Consider the following 23,181-nt stretch of genomic DNA (forward strand, 5'->3'; position numbering starts at 1 on the left):
CTGGAAAAAAGTATGGAGGTTCCTCAAAAAGTTAAAAAAAAAAAAAAAAAAAAAAAAAAAGAATTACCCTGCGACCCATCAGTGGCGTTACTAGGTATTTATCCAAAGGATACCAAAATGCTGATTTGAAGGGACCCATGCCCTCCAATGTTCATAGCAGTGCTATCAACAATAGCCAAGGTATGGAAGGAGGCCAAATAGCCATTGATGGATGAATGGATAAAGAAGATGCGGTTTATCAATATACAATGAAATATTACTCAGTGATTAACAAAAATGAAATCTTGCTATTTGCAACAACATGGATGGAACTTGAGTGTATTATGCTAAGCAAAGTCAGTCAAAGACAGTGAGACAAATCATATGATTTCACTCATGTGGAATTTAAGAAACAAAGCAGATGGACATAGGGGAGGGGGAGAAAAGATAAAGATGGAGGCAAGCTATAAGAGACTCTTAAATGTAGACAGCAAACTGAGGATTGCTGGAGGGAAGGTGGGTGGGGGGGGATGAGCATTAAAGAGGGCACTTATTGAGGGTGCCTGGGTGGCTCAGTTGGTTGAGCGTCCACCTCTTGGTTTCTGCTCAGGTCATGATCTCAGGGTTTGTGGGTTTGAGCCCCGCATTGGGATGCATTCTGACAGTGTAGAGCCCACTTGGGATTCTATCTCGTCCCCTCTCTCTGCCCCTCCCTCCTCACGTGCAGACTCTCTCTCTCAAAATAAACTTGAACAAAAAGAGGGCAACTTCTTGGGATGAGCACTGGGTGTTATGTGTAAGCAATGAATCATTAAATTCTCCTGAAACCAATACTACACTATATGTTAACTAACTCGAATCTAAATGTTTTTAAAAATTCCAAAAAAAAGGAGGGTGATATACTCTCTTATGTAAGTTTGAGAAATGAAGAAAGGCAAAATAAAAAGTTCTTATCATCTTGTTAAAAAAAGAAACTAGAAATCGGTAACAAAAAGATACTTGGAAAATTCCTAAATATTTGGAAGTTAAACAGTGTACTTCTAAATAAGCCATAGGTGTAAACAAACAAACTAACACATTTTGAGTGGAATGAAATACTCATCATTCATTCAATTTTGAACTGAATTAAAACAAAAACAGTGTATCAAATTTTGCAGAGTGTAGCCAAAGCTGTGCTTAGGGAGATGTTTATAGCAATAACTACTTACATTAGAAAAGAAGAAAGGTTTCAAATCAGTCGTTTCAATTTCCACCTTAAGAAAGTAGGAAAAATGAACAAATTAGGCCAAAAGCAAGCAGAAGGAGGAAAATGATATAAAAATTAGGAAAGGAAAGAACAATGAAATCAAAAGTTGCTTGAAAAGAGCAATAAAATGTGATATATCTTTAGCCAGACCAAGTTAAAGGGAAGAAAGACACAGATTACTAATAACAGGAATAAGAGAGGAGATTGCTAAAGTCAAAAGGATGATCGGGAATATTATGAACAACTTTATGCCCATACATTGAACAACTTAGGTGAATTGGAAAACATTCCTTGAAAGATACAAATTATTAAAGTTCATTCAAGAAGAAATAGAAGAGCCTTATACTAATTGAAGAGATTGAATTCATATTTGAAAACCTTCCAATAAGGAGAACTCTTGGCCCAGGTAGCATCACTGGAGAATTCTGCCAAACATTTAAGGAATATATAATACCAACTCTATACAGACTTGCTCTGAAAGTCGAAGAGGAGGGAATACTCCCAACTCATGAGATCAGCATTGCCTCAACATCAGCACCATTAAAAGGAAACAAAACTACATACACATCAATATGCTTCATGAATATAGATGTAAAAAATCCTCAACAAAATATTGTCATTTTCAGCTAAATTTGATTTTTTTTTTTACCTGACTTTGACTATCATACCAAGTACTAAAACCTTAACAACCTGAACACAACTAACCATCATTTTCATTCACATGAATCAGAAGCCAGGACAGATCATTGGTAACTAAAGGAGGCTCTGTGATAGTGTGAATTCACTTAAGACTATTTCTGCTGTTTACCTAGTGGTATATATGCAAGAAAGTCTACCGCGAGCCTTACCACCTTATAAAGAGGTACTTGGAATTGACTCTGTCTTCTGATCCTCTTCCTGGATAAGATAAATCTGCCCTTCTTCTTCATTTCTATAGCCCCATACTTGCATCTGATAGATTTGTTCTTATTTATTAGAAGTGGTAGTGGCAAAACCCAAACTTTGAGAAATCTGAGATGTTAGCTGTGGAAACTGAACAAGTGATCGTCCCGAGGACCAGACCCAGGGGTGATGCAGTTAACTCCATTTATTTATTATTTAATGTATTTTGAGGCCATGCAGACATTTTAGAGGTCAACTTTAAAGTTGCCTGGGCTTCATGTCTTAGGGTCTATGATAAACTAGATGTTCATTTTAGGGGTGGTTGATTCCTCTAGAGTTTCCTCAGATACTTGTTTTTAGGAAGACAATGCATACTCTCTTAATCAAAACTCTTCATAATAAGTGATCATCAACTGTATGTTGTATAGATGTGGTAGATTCCATGGTGGTCAAACAATGAGAAGGCCTTGGGGTCAGACACCACAGACCTCCCAATCTGATGTAATCTAGCCTCTGCCACTTACTGGGTGTCTTCATAGGTTTTGAGTCTGGAGGAACCTGACCCCTGCCCAAGTTGCCTGGAGAAAACCAGTGTCTGCAACGCAGTGAGGGAGGCGGCCAAGGCTGCATGATCAAGGGCTTGATGGGTCATACAGAGGATCTTGGGTTTCATTCTCCGTGCAGGGGCAGCCATTGAAGGGTTTAAATAGGAGCGGTGATATCATCAGGTGGTCACCCAATCCTTCTGGCCTTGGTCTGGAAAGTGGATGGGAAGAGGTCAAGATGTCTGTGGGGAGGCCTTTAGGGGAAGTTACCACCATAATTGCTGAGTCCCACCTGCCCTACATCCTTCTGAATCTAAAGTGGGAGCCTATTCACTTTCAGAGCTACTGTGCAAAATGGGAATATTCTTCTCATGAGCAGACTTCTGCCAACTCTTTTAGACCTGTGTATTCCATGGCCTTCCACTCAAGTCTATGACATAAGCAGAGAATGTGATTCTGGGCATTGCCCCCCATATGCTGAAATTGAAGCTCAGAGTGGCCAGCCACCAGAATAACACTGCTATTGACTACTTTATTCTTAACGTTTTAAATGCTTTGGTATCTCCCTTTGTCCTATCAGTGTTTGGCATAACACAAAACTTTCATCCTCTAAGTCTATTGTTACCTGTTCTCATTTTATAGACCAGGAAATCCAAGACTTAAAAGTAGACTACTTTGTTCAAGGTCATCTCCCAAGTAGGTGGTGACACCAGCTTTGAAATGCAGGCTGACTGCTTAGTTGTTGCTCTTATTAAGTTCACTCTTCACTACCTGGTGCCTAGAACAGTTCCTGGCAGACACTCAGGAAATACATGTTGGGTGCTGTGTATTGGGAAAGCCTGGTGCCCGATGTGAGGAACCTGACCTGCCAGCGGAATCACATGGGTCAGGGCCACACTTGAGTTGTGTGAAGCTGAGTACTCTGCACTCCCAGGCCTTCTGTGTAGACCGGGATAACTGGTTTCTCCCCTCCTCCTATGTGCCCTCGGCACTTTGCAGCTCTCCTCCGCTGGCTAACTAGTAATTGTGGCATATTCATTCATCTTCCTGTCATGTTGGGACCTCTGGAGGTTGGGTGTTAGGTTGGGGTCACCTCCTTATTCGCTGGGCCTGACCTAACGAGAATGTGTTAAATATGACTGAGGGGAACACGGGGGTTGTAGGAGTTGGCCTGCATCTTGAGCCAGAGAAGCCTGACACAGGGCTCCTCTGTCTGTCTGGCTCAGGGCCAGACCTGTTCTTGAACATGAGTGAGAGCCCAGGAGCAGGCAGAGCAGAGGCTGCTTAGAGGGCCATCACCAAGACATCCAGTCCTTAATCCAGCACAGCGTCCTGTGCTGCCCTTGGATCTTTAAGGCCCTTGACCGTTAGATCCCAGGAAGAAGAGGTTCCTCAAAGCTGAGCCCAGCTGCAGAAAGCACAGTGGTGCTGGGGCTGTGAGGCCAGGAAGGAGGGAGGGGGGAGGATGCATTCCATCATGACTGTGTTCATTTGCCGGATATAGTTGGCTATCGAGTACAGTGGTCTACAAACAGCTGGGACTAGAAGTCTGGAGAGAGGGAGGGTGGTGGCTGAGGGTGCACGTGGGGTGTTGGTCTCTAAAACTCACTCATCCCCTCTTCCGGCCACCTGTAGCAGCCTGGACTGTTCCTTGTACCATCTGAGGTGAGGTCTGTATCTTAACTGGATCCAGTCCCCTCACCTCTGCAGTGGACATTCTGTTCATTGTTCGTGTTCTCTCTGTGTCTTTACCCTTGATTGCGTCAGTTTAATTAATTTTATATGTTATGTTTTTTATTTCAGAAAAACTGTACAACTCCAGTGGGCGAGATTTAAGAAGGGCCCTTTTCTCCCTGAAGCAGATATTTCAGGTAAAAAAGAAGACACGTGTGCTCACAGGTCCTGTTTTTGTATTGCTTATGGAATCAGATACAAACCTATTTCTGCCTCTTACTGGTTACAGAAAGAAAAGTTCCTTTCGATTAAAATGTCAATTAGGTCAGAGTCTCAGTTGAGACTATTTTTACCCTATTAAATATTTCAAACATAAGTAAAGACGACTTTACCAAATCATGTTTTTCCATGCTGACTTCAGACTTTTAAAAAGAAAAACCTACTGCAGATATAATTGAGGTCTTGCGTTGTCCCCAGTACTAACCATCTTCCTCCCACCCCAGGCCCCCTCTGTATCCATTTTTCCATGCTGTTGGTGAATATTCACCAAGAGTATGTATATCCTTTGTTAACTTCATACATATTATGCTGCATGGATCATACTCCAGCTTATTTAGTGAAAACGGGATAGATGTAGGCATGACTGACGTAGCTCTGAGTCGTCTATTGTATGAATAAAGCATAATTGGCTTTGTTCACTCTTCTGTTGGTTTATTCCCAATGTTGGCTATTTTAGAAACCATGCTGCTGTGGATGTGTCCCTTGTGCACACATGCAGGGTCCATTTTATCCTTTATTCCTAAGCCTTCCCTCTTCCCCTGCCTTGAGAAAGTCCTGGGCCTAGTGAAGAAGGCCAGGACAGGGGAGCAGGCAAGTTGAGAGACTCTCACTTGTGAGCAGCCAAGAGGAGAGAGGGACAGAGCCAGGAGAGGAGGGGGAGACTGCTGTCTGGCAGAGTCAGGAGGTAGCACGTGCACTGAGTGTCTGTATATTCCTAGGGTATATCCCTCTTCTCTTCAGTTCCTGTCTTAGCCATATTCTTAAAAAATTTTGTCAGTGATAGTTTTTTTTATTTTTATTTTTTTAATATTTATTTTTGAGAGAGATGGAGCACAAGTCGGGGAGGGACAGAGAGAGAGGGAGACACAGAATCCAAAGCAGGCTCCAGGCTCTGAGCTGTCAGCACAGAGCCTGACACGGGGCTCAAACTCACACACCATGAGATCGTGATCTGAGCCACAGTCAGATGCTTAACTGACGGAGCCACCCAGGCACCCCTGTCAGTGATAGTTCTGCCAGAGTGGCACTTCCCCTTCATGGATGTCTTCCTGAGAGGGGACTGGCAAGAAGGCCAACAATCCATCCCATCTGCACATTCTCATCCCGTTGTTCCTGAAAGGTGTTCAGTCATGCCCTTAACCTTCTCCCAGAGCAGAGTCCCTTCTCAGTGTTAACATTTCTGGACGTGAACCCTTTTGGCTCTTCCAACAGTTATGGTGGTGAACCTACCCTGTCATTGCTCCTCATGCTGCAATGTCTCTGAAACACCTTGCGTTTGGGGTCTACCGTGGTTCAGACTGGTTCTTCTGGAAAAATGGCAACATCTGTCCATGGGCACTGCCTGCTTTTTGTTCTCTCCATCTCAGTCTGTTCTTTCTACCAGAGGGGTTTGAGGAAGGCCTTCTCTTGCTGGTCCCATGTAGCCTTCTAGATTACATCTGAATTTCTCAGTCTAATGTGAAGCCCTCATGGAAGCCTCTGCTGCCCAATTCTCTACTCTTGGCTGCATCTTAAATTCTATTCATGGGTGCATTCTGGGAGCAAGCTGTACCCTTCCTTTTCTGCACCTTTTCCCCTGGATCTATTGCTTCTATCCCATAATGTGTTGCCACCCCACATCCACTCTCCATGTCTCTTGGTTGACCTCCTGGTGTCTCCTCTTGCTAGTGCCCTTCTCCCTAAATGAGTCATTCTAGTGCCTCCAAATACCTTTGAAGTTCTCTGAGCTTACTTGTAGTATAGAACTTATGGCACTTGTCTGAGTCTAGCTGTCTGCAAGCTCCCTGGATTTCATCACTGAGTCTTTGGGGCCAAGCACAGTATCTGGGGCTGTGTAAGCAATGGGTGAATTGGATAACCTTCTAGCAGATGTGTATGTCGTTAGTCTTTCTGGTTTCTAATTTAGTAAACACTAATTGTCCCAAAGTTCCATCTGTATCTCCTTGTTCCTTAGCCAAACAAAACGAAACTTGTTTACCTTTGATGACATCCTTCTCTTTAACTCAGATTCCCAGCTGCAGTTGGGCTGGACCCTCACTGTACCACCAGAGGGCCAGGCTCATGCCATTCCTTGTCCTAATTCATTTAGTCCCTCAGCCTGCCTGATGTTCTGTTCAGCTTTGACTTCTTTCAAAACCTGTGTTCACCTCATTGAGTACCCAGTTGGTGGCAGAAACTGAAGAGAGAGGAGTCAGTTATTCCAAGTGACTTTAAAACATTGTGATTTGTGTGCTTTGAGTAGATATATTCTTTTTTTTTTTAATTTATTTATTTTTGGGACAGAGACAGAGCATGAACGGGGGAGGGTCAGAGAGAGGAAGACACAGAATCTGAAACAGGCTCCAGGCTCTGAGCTGTCAGCACAGAGCCCGACGCGGGGCTCGAACTCACGGACCGTGAGATCATGACCTGAGGTGAAGTCGGCCTCTTAACCGACTGAGCCACCCAGGCGCCCATGAGTAGATATATTCTAAGAACGAAAGGAACCACACGCCCAGTCAACTGTTTGCAATAGTCCCATTGCTGCTGCTGGTGTTGTGTTGCTGTTCTAAGACTGGTGTATGTGTTCTAATTTGGTCATTCTTAGAGTTGTTAAGCATTAAGATTCTTGGTGTGTGAGGAAAAAGGAGATAGAAAGGTAGAAGAGGTTAAGAACTCTGTATTCCTGAATTTAATTGAAAGTATCAGCATGAACCCATGATGTTTATTGTCTAACTAACAAGCAACTAAGCATATTTCCAGCTCAAAGTTTACTAAAAAACACTAGGAACAATGGTCAGCCTATTACTTAAAGCACCACTAGCCCCAAGGTTGTGATGTTGAGATACTGAAAGGAACAATAGATCCTTGGAGAAATAGCTGATTTGAAGTCTGGAGTAGGAAATGGTTAAAAAAACCCAAAAAAGACAAAAAAAACCTTAAAGCAAGGACGGTATCAGGTCCTGCTAGGATTCTTGCCAAAAGAACAAAGAACTCAGGAGCATGTTGAAGGGTCTTCTACTGGTGGTTGGAAAATAGCAACATCAATAAGGATGATAAATACAATGGATTGAAAGACATCGGGAAAGTTGGCATTGATGAGTTCATAATGATACTAAAAAATAATGATGAATAGGTCACCTTAGGAAGATGGTAGTGAATCAGCTGATTATTTTGAAAAAGGGTAAAGTTTAAGAATATCACATTTATCTTACCCTTTGCCTTTAAAATTTTTTAAATTCAAGTATAATTAATATGCAGCGTTATATTAGTTTCCGGTGTATAAAATAACGATTCAACAATTTTATATGCTCATCTATACTGCTCTTGATTCCCTTTCCCTGTTTCATACATCCCCCCACCTACATTTCCTCTGGCAACCACCAGCTGTCTGTATTTGAGTCTATACTTTTTACTCTGGATCTATTTTGTTTCTTAAATTCAAGTGATTTCACTTAAAATTATAGCCTCTAGATCCATCTGTGTTGCTGCAAATGGCAAGATCTCATTCTTTTTTATGGCTGAGTAATATTCCACTGTATGTATATATGTATGTGTATATATAGATGTATATGTCTATATATAGGTAGATATACCACATCTTCTTTATTCATTCATCTGTCCGTGGACACTTGTGTTGCTTCCATATATTGGCTATGGTAAATAATGCTACCATAAACATAGGAGTATATATATATCTTTTTGCATTAGTGTTTTCATTTTCTTTGGATGAATACCATGTAGTGGCATTACTGGATCATATAGTAACTCTATTTTTAATTTTTTGAGGAAACTCCGTACTCTTTTCCACAGTGGCTGTACCAACTCACAGTGCACGAGGATTCCATTTTTCCTCTACATCCTCACCAACCCGTCATTTCTTGTTTTTGATTTTAGCCATTCTGACAGGTATGAGGTGATACCTCATTATAGTTTTAATTTGCATTTCCCTGATGATGCGTGATGAACATCTTTTCATGTGTCTGTTGGCCATCTGTATGTCTCCTTTAGAAAAGTATCTATTTAGGTCATCTGCCCGTTTCTAAATCAAATCGTGTGTGTGTGTGTGTGTGTGTGTGTGTGTGTGTGTGTGTGTGTGTGTGTGTGTGTTGGTGTTGGTGTTGTATAGGTTCTATATATATTTTGGGTATTAACCCCTTATCAGATATATCATTTATAAATAACTTCTACCAGTTAATAGGTTGCATTTTTGCTCTGTTGGTGGCTTTCTTCACTGTGCAAAGACTTTTTATTTTGGTATAACCACAATGGTTTAATTTTGCTTTTGTGCTTCCCTTGCCTTAGGAGATGTCTAGAAAAATGTTGCTAGGACTGCTGTCAAAGGAATTACCACCTATGTTTTCTTCCAGGAGGTTTACAATTGCACTAAACATAATAAAATACCTAGGTATTGTACCCTTCTCTATATAAACTTTAGGGTAATGGAATGGTAGTTGAACGGAAGTTTTGTTTACCATAATCTTCTAGCTAATGGGGAGGAATAATAGAATTAAAATATCACAGTTTTGTAGCCCTATGTAAATTGATCTGGGTATTGAACATCAATGCCTGCGCTGACATGGTGGAAAAGAGATAAGGCCAGATAGTGTGTCGTTCCTCGTGGGAATTCGCACTCCCATCGGTGGTGTGCTAAAGCCAACAAAACCAACTCTGGATCTCCTCATGTCCACCTGTGCAGTACCAGTTTAAAAATGATCTAGGATAGAGGCACATGCTAATCTTCCCCACAGTGGTGTAATGAATAAAGTCCAGACTGTAGGCTACTCTACAGGACAGATGACCTACTTTCCTAAACACCTACATTTCAAGGAAAACAAAAAAGATGAATTAAAAAGACCTTTAAAACTTATCAACTGAATGTCACATGTGGATCTTGTTTGGATCCTGGTACAAAATGTAAAAAACAGAACAGTATTTATGAAACAATTGGAGTTTTGGTCACGGACTGGACATTTAGTAATATTAAAGCATCAGTTTTTTATTGTGAGTACATAACTTTAAAAATAGTTTCTGTATTTGGGAGATTCTTATTGGAGTATTTATGGATTAAGTGATGTGATGTCTGGGATTCCCTTTAAATTAATAGGGCAGCAGCAGACAGACAAATTAATATGGGGTGGTAGGGGAAACAGGACTGGTAGGAGTTGACTGGCACCTGAGGGTCACTCAACTGTTCTGTATATGTTTCAAGTTTTCCTTGGAGAAAAAAAATTCAAAAACAAAATGAACGTGGTTGAGGTCTTGTTGCACATTCCTTCACTGAGTTTGTTCTGTGGTGTTAACTCTGAATTCTCAGGGATGTTATTTCTGCCATTTATTCATCACACGGATAGTTTTGAATAGCATTTGCTGATATTATGTAGTCAATAGCTCTAAACCAGGCAGGCATCATTGGGTATTGAATGGATTACACAGGCGTAAACTGTCTGGGGCTTGGATCACCTTCTCCCATACCTGTAGTCTGCATTTAAGTCATCTTGTGTTTTCTACATGCAAGGCTTCTTTCTGGAACTTAAGAGTATAAGGGTGTAAAATACCAAGCCATTGGTCTTTTGCATTGAGCTGAATAGTTTTCCTTGACGAATGAGCATTAAAAAGAAAAACAAACAAAAGATCACAGGTTGAAGTATGGCTAGTGTAGAAAATTCTGAAATGCAGGGACAATCCCTGATCAGTTGGTGTTAACGTTCTGATTTCATTCTAGTTGGAAACCAGTGTTTTAAATATCATTTATTGATGCCTAAATATTTTAGGATATGTGTTCAAAATCTACATTGCCAACTTGGAGGACATTCTCCACAATTTATTAGCCACAAATGCCTATTTCTTAAGTGCCTTATCTACATATGTCCATACCTTTTAGTTAAGGTTCTGAATCTTCATAAACACTGTCTCCCTGGTCCGAGGATTTGGTTGCTGAGTACCTTGGCCCAGCAGCCAACTCTCGGCTGTATTAATATTAGTGATTAGCTTGAGTGGTTTCTCGAGGGCTTGTTCTCACTTTTTCACCATGAAGTCATGTATGAATCTAGCTTTAGTTCAAGTAATAAACATTTGTTACATGCTTGGAAAAACCTTCTGACTAGACATGAGCTCATCTAAATGTTCACTTTTCACATATGCTGGTGGAAAAGGATATGGATGGAGGGAGAATTATTTTTATTTCCTTTATACATATGAGTGTAAAGTAATTTTCCAAAAACTCATGATATTGTCCCATTTTCTCTTGCTTCTAAAGCCGTGATTATCTTAAAGTCTGAGTTAACACAGCTGTCTTTCATTACCTTCAGGGCACAAGCATCTCCCACCCCCACCAGTGCCCTCTGAACGTTGAGAGTGTTTTCTTGGTTCAAAGGGAGCCTTCGCCTGGCCTGCCCACATTTAGCTCAAGTCCTCCATCCATATAATTGGAAAATGCCATAAAGTCAAAATGAGGGGCTGATTTCACATAGGGACAGGAGAATTATGCCCATTTGTCTAAATTATTTTTTTCTTTTTTGGAGATAAACTATGGTTGCTGACCATTCCTATAATAATAACCATTCATTATTCCATTAAGCTTCCTACTATTTACATCACTGAGGTTTTTTTTAATTTTTGCTCTGTTGTTATAATTGAAGATGAATGTTCCAGTCTTACGCTAGCTGCCTCTGAGACCAGGCATTGTCTAATTCAGGACATCTCCTGAAACAGTAGTGGAAAAATCCCTCTCATAGAGCTCTGTAGAACTTGGTACTGCAGAAAATGATTGGGCTTGGGTGCTGGCTGGACATAGGTGATCTCAGCCCAAGTTTTGAGTCTTCTGTAAAGAGAAGGTAGGCTTAGATCAATGGTCCTCGAAGTGATTGCCCTTAAGGATTTCCTGGGGAAGTTATTCACAGCCAGAGCCCTGCCCTCAGAAATTGTGATGAAATTCATCTGGGCAGATCCTGCTTCCTATTTCTTTTTAAAGATTCCCTAGATGATCCTAATGTGAAGGAGTCAGGGGTGAGAACCATCGGAACATCTCTGAGTCACCTGGGGGGATGCGTTAAGCACAGATTGCTGAGCCTCATGGTAGAATTTTCTATGCAGTAAATTGGGGTATTTGCATTCGTAACAAGTGCCCAGGTGATGCTCATGCTGCCGGTGAGTCTGGACACCTGTCTTTGAGAACCACTGCATTAGATGGTCCCTGAGATTCCTTCCACGTCCTGCCTCCTGTGACTTCCTGTGGCCTCCTGAAGCGGCCCCTTTGCAGACAGATGTGGTTGCTCCAGATGCACGGCTGGTCATGTGCCTCCTGGCTTGTCCTGCAACGCAACTTGGGAGGAGGAGAAACTGCTTCCTCACTCAGATACCATGTGCAAGACCCTTGTAACCACTGACCTTAAGGACGGTCTTTTGGAACACACGAGTGGCTTTGAATCCGCCACTTGATGGTCTGTGCTGCAATCGAATGTTTCCTGTTGCTAAAACCCAGCAAGCTTCATGTGGCCCGTCCCGAGGGACCTGTGGGGAAGCAGAGCCTGGTGATTTTTAAAGAATGAAAAACAGAACACTATAAATATTCTTGACAGGGGATTCATTTGCTTTATCTTTATTAGATTGCCCAGAAGGCAATAATTGGTCTTTGGCAAACAACAACGTGGAGACTGGTTGTAAAATTCCTCTGGCAACAGTTAAGATGCCTCATTTGAATAGAGCAGAACACTCTTTAGAGGTCAGTCTGGCTTCAAAGGCTCGTACATAGTTTTAACAGCGTGGACAGAGCATGGACTGGGACAGTATTTGAAGTCTTTTTTCTCTCTCCTTTCCTGCCCAGGATGACAAGGATTTGGTGCATGAATTTGTAGTGGCTGAAGGTCTGACGTGTTTGATCAAGGTGGGAGCTGAGGCAGACCAGAACTATCAGAACTACATTCTGAGGGGTAAGTTCTGATGTGCCCACTGCAAGGGGGCCCTGGCATTGCTTCCAGAAACTTCGATACTAAGAGTTTTGAAAAAGACTTGGATTACAGAGTAAGATGATAAAGACACTCCCGAACAAAAGATGACACTTTCTTCAGGTTTTATCACTTCCTGGTAACTAATCGGTGACTGAGCTAATTTTTGCCCCACACCTCTTCCTGGTTATTAAGGAAAATACTCCTTCTCAGGAGGTTCTCTACAATCCCTTTTATTTGGTGAGGAAAGAAACACACTACGGGGGCCTGCATTTCAGCAGAAAGTCACCCCAAACCAAAGAGGCCAATTTCTTTCCTGGGAAATCAATAACTTGGGTTATTACTGAGAATGCTTGTCAGAAGCATACACTCCTCACTGGGTTTTCATGTTTGTGACTCGGTAGGTTTGGGCTGGGCCCACAACTTGGATTTTAAGGAATGATTCCGGAAAGCTATCTGTATAATTTCATTTTTCAAAAAAATGTTAATTTTTGAGAGAGAGAGAGAGAGAGACGGGGAGACAGTGGGGGGACGGGGGAGAGACAGAATCCCAAGTAGTCTCTGTGCTGTCAGCCCAGAGCCTGACTCAGGGCTCTATCCCACCAATCAGAAGATCGTGACCTGAGCCAAAATCAAGAGTCAGACTTTCAGGTGCCCCTCATTTTTTTTTTTTTTAAGTGAGATACATGTGGTGTTTGAAGCACTGATTACTGTTCCCGTTCATAAAATTAATGCTCTTTGGTCATAGTATTTTTGTCCACCTTCATATAAATAGTTTTACTTGATCCCATAAAAATGTGACAAGGGAGAGCAGGAATTATTAGGTTGGACTCTAAGAAATGACTGCTATCAACAGTTTTGAACTATAGGCCAAAGGAGAGATTTAATGTAGTTCAATATTATCTCCATTTTTACAACTGGAAGATTTGAGACTCAAAGATGTGGAGTAGTTACCCAATCAAGTCCCTTTCTGTTGGGCATGGTCAAGCAGGGGCCATGCCTGGGCCCGGAGGGAACATCTCATCTCCTCTTCACATATACCTGCAACCCCACAGCTTTATCTCCCTGTTCACATAGGGGGGAAATACTGCTTTTCCTTTTCCCTTGGGTGAAGGACAAGTGCATGAAACACGATTTAGTATCAGATATCCATGGTCAGGCTTGAATGAGACAGGCAAAGTGAAACTGTCTCCTGCAGTTCCTGTTGTGTTTCACCCTGAGCAGAAGTCTCCTGACCTGTCTTGGTACCCAGCACAGCGAACTGAGTCCTGCCCTCTTAGACCCTGTCCCTGGGGAGCCACAGGGGCAAAAAGCGAGAAAGAAAACTTAGGGCTTGTTAAGAAAAAAAAAATTAAGGACATATTTTCAAGGCAGTGGTCATGGTTTCTGTTCTTCTTGATAAATGCCAAGTGTGTGTGTGAGAGAGTGTTCCTCAGCCTTCTGCTTCTCCATGGTGCTGGGGAGGCTGGAAAGTCACCTCTTTCTACCCATCTTCAATCTTTTCCCAGGCGTGTGGTTGATCCTCATTACAAGTTGTCAGTAGAGATGGCTTCAGGATGAATTTGATGATTTCTCTCCCCATAATGAAAACATGGAAACTTGTGGGATTTGTGTAGACAAATGAACCGCACACTTGGTCCCACTGTTGCCTGTCAGTGCAGCTTGGTGTCTGAAGAGATTCTCATCCTAGGCTTTTGTTTCACACGGGTCTAATACCTAGAAGGGGGGGAAGGCACCAAGACAAGGACAAGGGAAACTTGTCTAGTTGATTTTCCACCTGACATATGGATGTTCATAAGTTGAACCTCCTGGAAGGAAATAAATATAAAATTACCTAATTCTGAATAGTGGGTCCACACAGTAGGGTTTTTTGTTATGTTTAAAGTATATACACACACACACACCTCTATAGAACGAATATTATAACCATCTATGTATTTAATTTCTTGTGACCCTCATCTAGGAGTGTGTGTGTGTGTGTGTGTGTGTGTGTGTGTGTGTATTTTTATGGGGTAAACCATCAGTGTAAACCTCCACATTGATCTACAGCCAAGCCTGGGTTGAGGGGGATGGCCCTGGTAGGTAGGGTCAGCCCTTAGCAAGAAGGCCACATTTTTGTCGAAAGCCCCTCGCACACGTCTCCCACAGGTTGGAACTGGGTCACATGAGCACCTGTAGCTGCAAAGGAGGCTGGCAGATGACTTGACTTGGCTTCCTGGACTCTCAGGGCAGGGCGGAGTGACAGCAAGAGAGAAAGGGGGTGGCTCTGGGCCTGACCATCACCAGTGCCTACCACACAGACCAAGTTAGGAGGAAAGAGTTCAGCCTTCACTCCCTCCTGACTGAGGGCAGGGTAATCTCAGTGGCTGTACAAGGCCCCCAAATGGTGAACTGTGTGAATTGTGTTGCCTGGTCGGGAAAGATGTTACTGATGTAGAATACTTTAGTGAGGCTCTCCACCTTAATGCTTCTTGTTAAACTGGCAACGGTTTATTAACTTGCAGTTGTAGTACTGGGAAGGTGCCAAAGTCAACTGCCACATTTTTAAGAATCAGAATACCTAAACACAACCAGGGGAGAGTCCTGTCACCCATGTGCTGCTTGTCTGTGTAGAAAATGCCACTGAGGTCAAACCCTTGCTGCAGACCTCTCTTCCTAAAATAGCAGGAGGCTCTACCCTTTCATTGCCACCACCAGGGCCTTGCCTTCAGATTTTTCCTCTCCATTTGTGTTTGTTGATTGAAGACCAGAAGCTCCCCAGATGTTCCCTGGAAAATGAGCAAGTTCTCCCTCCATTGGGGTTACTACGAGGCACTCTGTTTTCCATGGAATGGAGTTGCCTTTCCCTGCCTGCCTCGCTCGAGCTAAGTCTCAGTAGACTCGGTGTGACCAGGGCGCTGTGTGCAAACATCAGCACATTTTGATGTATCTGACCAGAATCCATGCCAGGAAGGTACCTTCTGAGGGATGTAAATGACAGATTTCTCAGGGTGTGACTTTTGTGTTTTTATATAAGGAAACTATCATTTTTCCCAGCCCGCATGTTGAGTCACCCCTTCCTGACTTTGAAGGACTTCTCTTGTAGGCTTTTTTAGATGGTGATCAGCCGCCGGCAGAACACCAGACCTTTGCAATCAAGGAAAACCTTTGAATTGCCTCTTTGTTTAACCTCATTTCAACCCTATTACCTTGGGTGAAGTATGGTGAGGCCAGATGCAGATCCAGAGAGAAAGTGCAGAGTGTTTTATAGCTTTGTAACTCACAGTTTCCTGGGGAGAACACAGAGTGCCCCACAGAGGCTACTCAGGAGAAGCATGGGGGTCAGTCATGAGGCAGAGGGAGAGGGCAAGAACCTTTGTTGTGGTTTCCCTAGGAAGGAGCTGGCAGGGTGGGGTAAGCCAACTTACCCCTGTGAGCCCTGGAGCTGTTAGAGTAGAAGTATCATGGCCTACAGTGTGAGAGCCCAACATGTCAGGTGGCTGAGGGTGTGCACTTCAGCTGCTGGAGAAGAGCTGAGCGACCTCTACCCAGAGCCTCAGAACTGCATCACTGTAAAGTCTTACAACCTCAAAAGTAGATTAGTGGTCAAAATCCTGTCGGGGAGGGTGTGCCTTCATGAAGTTACCTCGGAGCTGTGCTCATGTGTGAGTCCCCCAGATCCAAAGGAAACGAGCATTTGGAGAACCCAGTGCTTTCCACATCTGCTTTTAGAACTCGATTAATTTATCTTTATTTTTGTGCTCAGCTGTCTGTCAGCTTTTTTTTTTTTTTTAAGGCCTAGGAATGTGTTGCTTTTAGTAGAGGATGTATCTGCTGAGCAGTAAAGATAGGTTTTGAGTTATGGTGTAGCCCAGTGCTCTCTGAAAATGTGAGCCAGCTGCTGGGAAGAAGTCTAAATGCACAACATGCAGAAATAATATTTATCTGACTTATTATTCTTGGATCGTTCTAGCTAATGACCTAAAGTTTTTCAAGATAGCCAGCATTTAACATAAGTCTCCTGTGGAATTTTGTACCTCGCAATTATTCTTATTCAAGTAGGACCTCGAATGGTATATTCCTGGGAACTTTCTGCGCACATACTGAGCCTTCATGGGGGGCCCCTTTAAGCCCTGGGGATGTGACGATGACAGCAAGGTACAGGCATGCCATGGCCACTTCACCTGTTGTATCTCATACACCTTACATATTTAGAGATTATGTGTGTATAAGGGGATCAGCTTTGGGGCCGGGGGTGGGGGATGAGAAAGAGATGAGTAGAATCCGTGAGATCAGCTGCCTTTTCTGGCTGTACTTCAAGGGAAGCTGCCTCGTAAGGGCTAGTTTTACATGGAGAAGTCTGATTTGATCATTTCACCTGAAGCAAAGTACCCATTAATCAAAAAAACACCACTGTCGTTATCAGAGCTGGATAAGGTCTTAGAACTCCTATAGCTCAACCCTTTCATTTTAGGAGAAAACTGCAGATATTTTGTCTGTCCCTATAATGCGTCTTAAAAAATGTTTTCATGCCTGTCAACATTGAAAAATCAGAACATTTGACCTAAACAACAACAACAACAACAACAACATCCAGATTTCAGGTGGCTTTGGGAAAACTGGAACCAGAGAATTTCAGTGCCCTGCCAAATATCACTTAACTGTATTCTACTCTGGGGGGAAAATGCCTTCCATGTCAGGGGATATCTTAATGAGGTTCAAGACTTCTGCCCGGTGGGAGGGGGGGCGGGTTGTCAGCACCAGCATCATCTGGAACAGACACATTATAGACAGAGTGCAAAGAGATCTGTGATCTTAGGTGGTGGTGCAAAATGATCAAATGGTGTTTAAAACAAAATCTTCCACCCTGGCAGAACTTAGAAGTCTGTGTTTTTGGCATTTCAGAACAAAGGAGGAGGACAGAGGTTTGGTTCAGACTATAGACTGGGAGCATAGGAAGGGGCCCAAACCGGCCCCAAAGTGGGAGGATGGGAGCAGAAGTGGGGAGCTACTCACCTCCTGAACCAAGCTCAGGTCCTTGGTACCGTGTTTACTCCTGAATGGCTGGGCCTTACTCTCGACTCCCTTACGCTGGTCCTGGGGCACACCTGACCTGTCTTGGAGAAACCTTCCTCTTGTGAGATGAGTACATCAGGATGTTTGGTCAGGACTTAAGGGATCAATCATGGCAGCCACGTGGCCAGACTTTGGTGTGGATGACAATGACACAGTTGCACAGGTATCTGGGTCACCCCCTAGACTCTCACCAGCCCTTGGGGGTTGAAGCCACTGTCAGTGATGGAGTTCTTTCTCATCAGATGTCCCTCCTCATGCTACGTCCATATGACTGGAACTATTCCCAGGAGGGAATCATGATGGCTGGCACAAATTGGCACCCCATGAGGCCAGACTAAACCTGCAGGTATTTTATTTGCCTCATAGAGTATGTTCAAAATTTTTTACAATAGTTATGAACGTTTTTATTTATTTTTTTGATGTTTATTTATTTTGAGACAGCATGCAAGCAGGGGGAGGGGCAGACAGAGAGGGAGAGAGAATGCCACGCAGGCTCCACACTGTCAGCACAGAGCCCGATGTGGGGCCCGAACTGAAGGACTCATCATGACCTGAGTGAAACCAAGAGTCGGTAGCTTAACAGACTGAGCCACCCAGGTGGCCCAGTTATGAACATTTAAGAATTGAGGGATTGGACATAAAATTATGGGTATATGGCTTCTTCTGTAAAACTGAAAGCTCAGGCCAACACAGGGTCTTTATCGCTGCGTGGCCATAATTAGCGAGAGTTAGAAGAAGCAGTTTCCTTCACAGGGAGCTCATGGGCTCTGTGGACCTCCGTTTCCACCACTCTTTTGTGTGTTGCCCCAGGGTTGTTCCGCTTTGTTGCCTCTGTGCCCCAGAGGCATGTGAAATCACATGCCTAATGAAATCGCAATCTGTGAAACCAGGGTTACAGTGATGTAAAGTAGAAGAGTCTAGATCTGTCCTAGCTGGGCATACGTTGTGCTGTCATTGCTGCTTTGTGAACTTGGATCTCAAGTCCAACACGACATTGTTTTTTTTTATTCTATCCCATCCTGGCATTTTTTTTTTAATGTTTATTTTTGAGGGAGAGAGAGAGAGAGAGCATGAGTGGGTGGGGGATGGGGAGAGAGAGAAGGAGACACAGAATCTGAAGCAGGCTCCAGGCTCCGAGCTGTCAGCACAGAGCGTGACACAGGGCTTGAACCCATGAGCAGCGAGATCATGACCTGAGCCTAAGTTGGATGCTTAACCAACTGAGCCAGGTGCCCCTCACCATGGCGTTTCTTAATATGCGATCAGCACTGTCCTCTGTCACCTTCCCCATCCGAGCTATTATGTGAATATCTGGGGAGAGAAATCCTGGCACCACACAGGTAGTGGCATCCTACAGTCTGAATTTCCATCCAAAGTTCTGAATTTGGGAAACAGGCTGAGAGTAGGTGGAGCCGCTGACTGAGGCAAGAGTGTGTTGACCAGAAGATTGCTGTTGGAGACTTGCTGCATTGGTTGCACTTGTAAGGTGATAAAAGCAAGGCTTTCATGTCCTAAATCATGTGCCTTGGACTCAACGGCAGAAAGTCCTCACTGTCCACGCATCAAAGGAGGGGTCCAGGTATGTTCTGGAGAGAATGTCAGAGTGTCAAGGCCAGCAGAATAGAGACAATCCAAGATGGACGTGTCTGAAAAGAAAAGAGAGTAAAACTGAGTGATATACAGATTTTTCTTAAAGTGGAAATAGCCTTTTATAATTGCTTTTCATCGTGCAGTCCGTGGACACACAAGAGTATGGAAAGCAAATGGCAAAGAAAGGAAAAAAACATAAAAATCACCTATAATCCTACTGAACAAAGATGAAAACCATTTTCTACTCTCATATATACATGCCTGCTTCCCACATGCCTCTTGCAAAAATGAAGTGTCCTTTAAGTACATTGTCAGCTGTGTCTGACAGAAGGGAGTGGCTTGAAAATACACACCTTGGAAGCTGGCTTTGTGACATATCTTAGACCTCGCTGCAATTATTTAACTTCTTTAAAGTGCAGCTTCCAGGGAGATATCTAATTTTAGGAGTGTTATGAAGGTTACAGGGCTCATAGAAAGACCTGACTAAAGGATTGAGTTGTAACTCTGACAGTTATTATCAATAATAGTCAATGATATCAATGTAGTAACCACCTGTTATGGGCTGAATTGTGTACTTCCCCCAAATTCGTCTGCTGAAGTCTTACCCCCAGGACCTCTGGATATGACTGTATTTGAAGATGGGGCCTTTAAAGAGGTGCTTAAAATGAGGTTATTAGGGTGGACCCCGATCCAGTATGACTGGTGTCCTTATCAAAAGAGATAAAGACAGATCTGTGAGGGAGGGGGATGTGAACACCCAGGGAGAAGACAGACAAGCTAAGGAGAGAGGTCTCAGAAGGAATGAGTCATGCCAACACCTTGATCTTGGACTTGCAGCCTCCAAAACTGAGAAATTTCTGCTGCCTATACCCCTAGTCTGTGGTATTTGTTACAGCAGCTTCAGCAGACTGATACACATTGTAGCCTACAACCCTCTGGGAGTTGCTTGTATGTTACCTGGGGTGAAAGTCTTGAGGATACAGTTGTTGTGTTAGAAGGTATGTACATGTGCACCTTGTTTGGGATTGAATCATTGTCCTGAGAAAGGATATGGAAATTTATGCTCCCACCCATGTTCCTTTCTGTTCATTTACTCCAGGCCTGAGGTGATCCTTCTCTGTGATCTTTGTTCCTCCTGGTGATTAGGGCACTCTTATTACTAACAATGAATTTTATACTCCTTTTTAAAAAATGGTTTGTAATTTTGGTTGTCATTGTGTTAAATCTGTCGATTAATTTGGGAAGAATTGACATCTTTATTTGAAAATTCAAAACTACTGCTTACATGCCCTTCTGTGTCCCCGGGGCAAATCCTCCTCAGGAGTAAAACTCCAGTATGTGTGCATCAGACTCTTGTGTGAGATGTCTACTTCCTTTGACTTTGGTAAAGAATTTTGTGTATACTCCTCTTGGGTGTTTTTTTAAATTTTTTTTAATGTTTTATTGTTGAGACAGAGAGCGTGAACAGGGGAGGGGCAGAGAGAGGGGGAGACACAGAATCCAAAGCAGGCTCCAGGCTCTGAGCTGTCAGCACAGAGCCCGACACGCAGCTCGAACTCACAAGCCGTGATATCATGACCCAAGCTGAAATCGGACGCTTAACCGACTGAGCCACCCAGGCACCCCATCCTCTCGGGTGTTTTATATTCATTCTTGTTTCGTCTTTTTGAACTGGGCCTGATATTTCCCACATTGATAGAGTGAGAAAGTTGTTTTGGGGTTTTTTTCTTGTTTACTTGTTTCGTAAATTGGGTTTTGGAGTGTTGTCTCCTGGGAAGGGTCTTGCTCACCATGCCCCCATCCTTGGGTGTGTTTTGCTGCAAACAGGGACACTCTGTGTCTGGGGCCGGGGTTCCTTACTTGTAGCAGTAACTTGGTGAAGACAGTGAGAGAGTTAGCTCCTTTTCCTCTGTATTTACATGTCTGAATCTTTTCTTTTTGCACTTAGGCCAGTAGCCTGCCTGATGGAGGTTTGGTGTGGCGGTTTGGGGCATTCACCAGCCCACGGCCGAAGGTGGGCCGCTTGAGGCTGGAGGATATGGTCTTCTTGTTTTGTTGGTTTTATCTTTCCCCATGTTGAAACCTATGCTTTTCGCGTCTAACCTTCTCTGTGCCCTAGCTGTGTCTGACCTCAACCTAATCCTTTTGCTCATGCACTTGGCATGCCATTGGTGATGTGGCCTCCAGACGGAACCAGCCACACTGCTGAGAAATTTGGTCAGGGCTGGGAAAACCACAGCTCTTCCTGCTTGGGGAGGGAGGCTGAATTCTTCTGGCTGCTGCTATTGGTGTATGGTGGCAGAAATGCCACCCCCAGAGCACTCTGAATGTCCCATCTGTGGCCCTCTTGTCCCTCTGCCATCTCTACCCTGCATCAGGCCTGCACCCCTTTTAAAAAAACTGAGTCAGCGAGGGGCACCTGGGTGGCTCCGTTGGTTGAGCATCTGACTCTCGGTTTTGGTTCAAGTCATGATCTTGCAGTTTGTGGGATCAAGTCCAGTGTCGGGCTCTGCACTGGCAGCACAGAGTCTGTCTGGGATTCTCTCTCTCCCTCTTTCTCTGACTCTCTCTCTCTCTTTCTCTCTGTCTCTCAAAACAACAACAACAGAAACTGAGTCAGAGAATAGCTGAGAGATGCAGTACTGTCCTTCCCTTCCAGTCCATTTGTGCACAGAGGCCCAAAATGGGCTCACACTGGGGCAGTTCACGTCTCTCCCTTGGCCTGCCCAGATCATGGGTTATCGTGGGTTTGTTCAACTTTTCTCCATGATCTTCTATAACGTTGCGTTTTCCAAAATAGGGAATTGGATGCTGGGCCCAGTGTTCCCCTTGAACCCATTGCAATCTCTTATGTATGTCGATGGGCCTCAGAACCAGCCGTGTGTGATTGGCTACCCCTCGTCTCACGGCTGATGGAATCTCTTGTCCACTGGCGCCTCTTTGGTTATCTGGGTAGATTGGTAGGAAGATAGCTTGGAGGCTGCTTGTGTGGTGCCATTTTTTCTGGTTACGTTACTGAATCATTATTGGTGGCGGTCTGTGCCTTGGCACGGCGCTGGTCTGCAGGGCCATACACAGGAATGATGTGTCAGGAAGAGGAGAAAAACTCGAGGAGGCAGTGAAAGGCCAGAGCTGGGTCCTGACCTCCAATGAGACAAAGTGTCCTTGGTGTTTTTCCTCTCTGTGCTCAGGTGGGAGAGGAAGTTACTGGGAGAGACTGCAGGTGACATGCCGCAGCCTGAGCCCCTCACCACATTTGGCAGCCAGTAGGCTATTTGCCTGCAGTTTCTTTGTCTCAATATTTTTTAAGGTTTTATTTATTTATTTATTTATTTATTTATTTATTTATTTATTTATTTATTTTTTAATTTTTTTTTTCAACGTTTATTTATTTTTGGGACAGAGAGAGACAGAGCATGAATGGGCGAGGGGCAGAGAGAGAGGGAGACACAGAAACGGAAACAGGCTCCAGGCTCTGAGCCATCAGCCCAGAGCCTGACGTGGGGCTCGAACTCACGGACCACGAGATCGTGACCTGGCTGAAGTCGGACACTTAACCGACTACGCCACCCAGGCGCCCCAAGGTTTTATTTATTTTTGGGAGAGAGAGCATGAGCAGGGGAGGGGCAGAGAGAGAGGGAGACACAGAATCGGAAGCAGGCTCTGGGCTCTGAGCCACCGGCACAGAGCTCAATGCAGGGCTCGAACCCGTGAACCGCGAGATCGTGACCTGAGCCGAAGTCAGTTGCTTAACCAACTGAGCCACCCAGGCGCCCCTGCTTGCCTTTAGTTTCTATCTCTACGTGGACACTTCAGCTGTAAACATGATTTTGATTTTCCCTCTAACCCCAGTGTTTCCCCGTTCCCCTGTAATTAGAGAATGTTTATTTCCTGGTAATTTTGCTTTAGGGTTAATAAGGTTTATCTTTCAAGCATTAATTTCCCTAAAGTAAAAATCAGTCATTAATACTGTTGAATATAGCAAACATTAAGTAGTAACAGGAAC

The 23,181-nt window shown here is 43.7% G+C and overlaps 1 protein-coding gene across 15 annotated transcripts in view; it reads left to right on the top strand.

Annotated features, from left to right (window-relative positions):
• FHOD3 (formin homology 2 domain containing 3) overlaps positions 1-23,181 on the top strand; it is a 476,592-nt gene that overhangs the window by 201,516 nt on the left and 251,895 nt on the right. For all 15 annotated transcript variants that reach the window (XM_043558633.1, XM_043558622.1, XM_043558632.1 and 12 more), the window contains exons 4-5: positions 4,456-4,523; positions 12,410-12,515. In XM_043558633.1, coding sequence (XP_043414568.1) covers positions 4,456-4,523; positions 12,410-12,515 — 174 coding nt within the window. The remainder of the gene's footprint in view (positions 1-4,455; positions 4,524-12,409; positions 12,516-23,181) is intronic.

The sequence above is a fragment of the Prionailurus bengalensis genome, chromosome D3 (genome assembly GCF_016509475.1).
Source record: "Prionailurus bengalensis isolate Pbe53 chromosome D3, Fcat_Pben_1.1_paternal_pri, whole genome shotgun sequence".
NCBI classification, from domain to species: domain Eukaryota; kingdom Metazoa; phylum Chordata; class Mammalia; order Carnivora; family Felidae; genus Prionailurus; species Prionailurus bengalensis.